At 45.1% G+C, this 1,202-nt stretch overlaps 1 protein-coding gene across 1 annotated transcript in view; it reads left to right on the plus strand.

The window, feature by feature from the left end:
• Wfdc9 (WAP four-disulfide core domain 9) overlaps window positions 1-980 on the plus strand; it is a 2,135-nt gene extending 1,155 nt beyond the window's left edge. Inside the window, exons 2-3 of the mRNA XM_027423244.2 lie at window positions 136-277; window positions 950-980. Of these exons, the coding sequence (XP_027279045.1) occupies window positions 136-277; window positions 950-980 (173 nt within the window). The remainder of the gene's footprint in view (window positions 1-135; window positions 278-949) is intronic.
• Window positions 981-1,202: the final 222 nt, after the last annotated feature.

Raw genomic sequence — 1,202 nt, forward strand, 5'->3', positions numbered from 1 at the left:
TCTGCTGTCCTGGATACTTTCTGGCACAGGCTAGCTGAGCTCCAGAAGGGCTTGCTCCGTCTGAAGGTCTGGAAGGGTGTCTGCTGCACACTATGAGTGGGTAGACCCTGCCAACCTCCAACATCTTAATTCCAGACCAGACTGAAGAGATCGACCAGTGCTGGGTCCAGCCTCCAAAGAGTTTCTGTGGGAAAAGGTGCACGAGGATGAATGAATGCATGAGTGCAAACCACACGTGCTGCTGGACGTACTGCGGGAACATCTGCTTGGACAACGGGTGAGAGACATGGGGGAGAAGGTGAGGGTGTGAGCATGCTGGAGTTCTGCTCCTCACACACTATTCAACCCACTATTTAGAGGTTGCAGGAAATGCCAGTCATCTAAATTCTGGTCACAGAAAAAATCAGATAAAGCAAGAACTTCCTGTCTCCAAACCCAGGTTACCATTCACAGAGACAAGACACTGACGTGGGATCTGGTTTTTTTTTTTTTTTTTTTTTTTTTTCACCACTCTCATTCAGTTTCTTTGCTTCTTGTACAACATCACCCTCCAGTTCAAATGTCCCTCCTTTGTCCAAAAGCCCCAATTACTGCTTTCTTTTTCTCAGCCAGACCCTAGAAGAACTTGTACTCACCTGTCTTCTCAATCAGCAAACTATTAGGGAAATGTCTTTAATTTGTTTTAAAGTTTATTTATTTAGTGTATGCACACTTACGTGTGTGTGTGTGTGTGTGTGTGTGTGTGTGTGTGTGTGTGTGTGTGTGTGTGTGTAGAGGTCAGAGGACAACTTGTGAGAGCTAGTTCTCTTCTACCATCTGGGTCCATCTGCTGAGCTGTCTTAGTGTAACAGAGAATTTCCGCCATTTTCTGGAGCTTGGGTATTGTTGTTTGGATATGGATTCATTCTCAGGGATACTGATGTCTAATGATCTACTTTTTCTCTTCCAGAGAACCCTTCAAAACACTGATGAAACTCTAGTTTCTAAGTGGCCCACCGCTGGTGTGGGTTGGGATGTGACTGTGTCTGGGAGGAATGCTGCCTGCTTTCCTATAGGGACACTCAGTTCAGCTGAGACCTTTCTTCTCTCTCCTTGATGTCTTCCCTCAGAGGAAGTCCAAGCTTTTTCCAAATAAACAGATACATCAGCATGAGGTTCTGTGACTCTTGCACACATTTTTTTAAAGATGTGCATTTCTCTTG

Source organism: Cricetulus griseus, chromosome 6 (assembly GCF_003668045.3).
Source record: "Cricetulus griseus strain 17A/GY chromosome 6, alternate assembly CriGri-PICRH-1.0, whole genome shotgun sequence".
Taxonomy (NCBI): domain Eukaryota; kingdom Metazoa; phylum Chordata; class Mammalia; order Rodentia; family Cricetidae; genus Cricetulus; species Cricetulus griseus.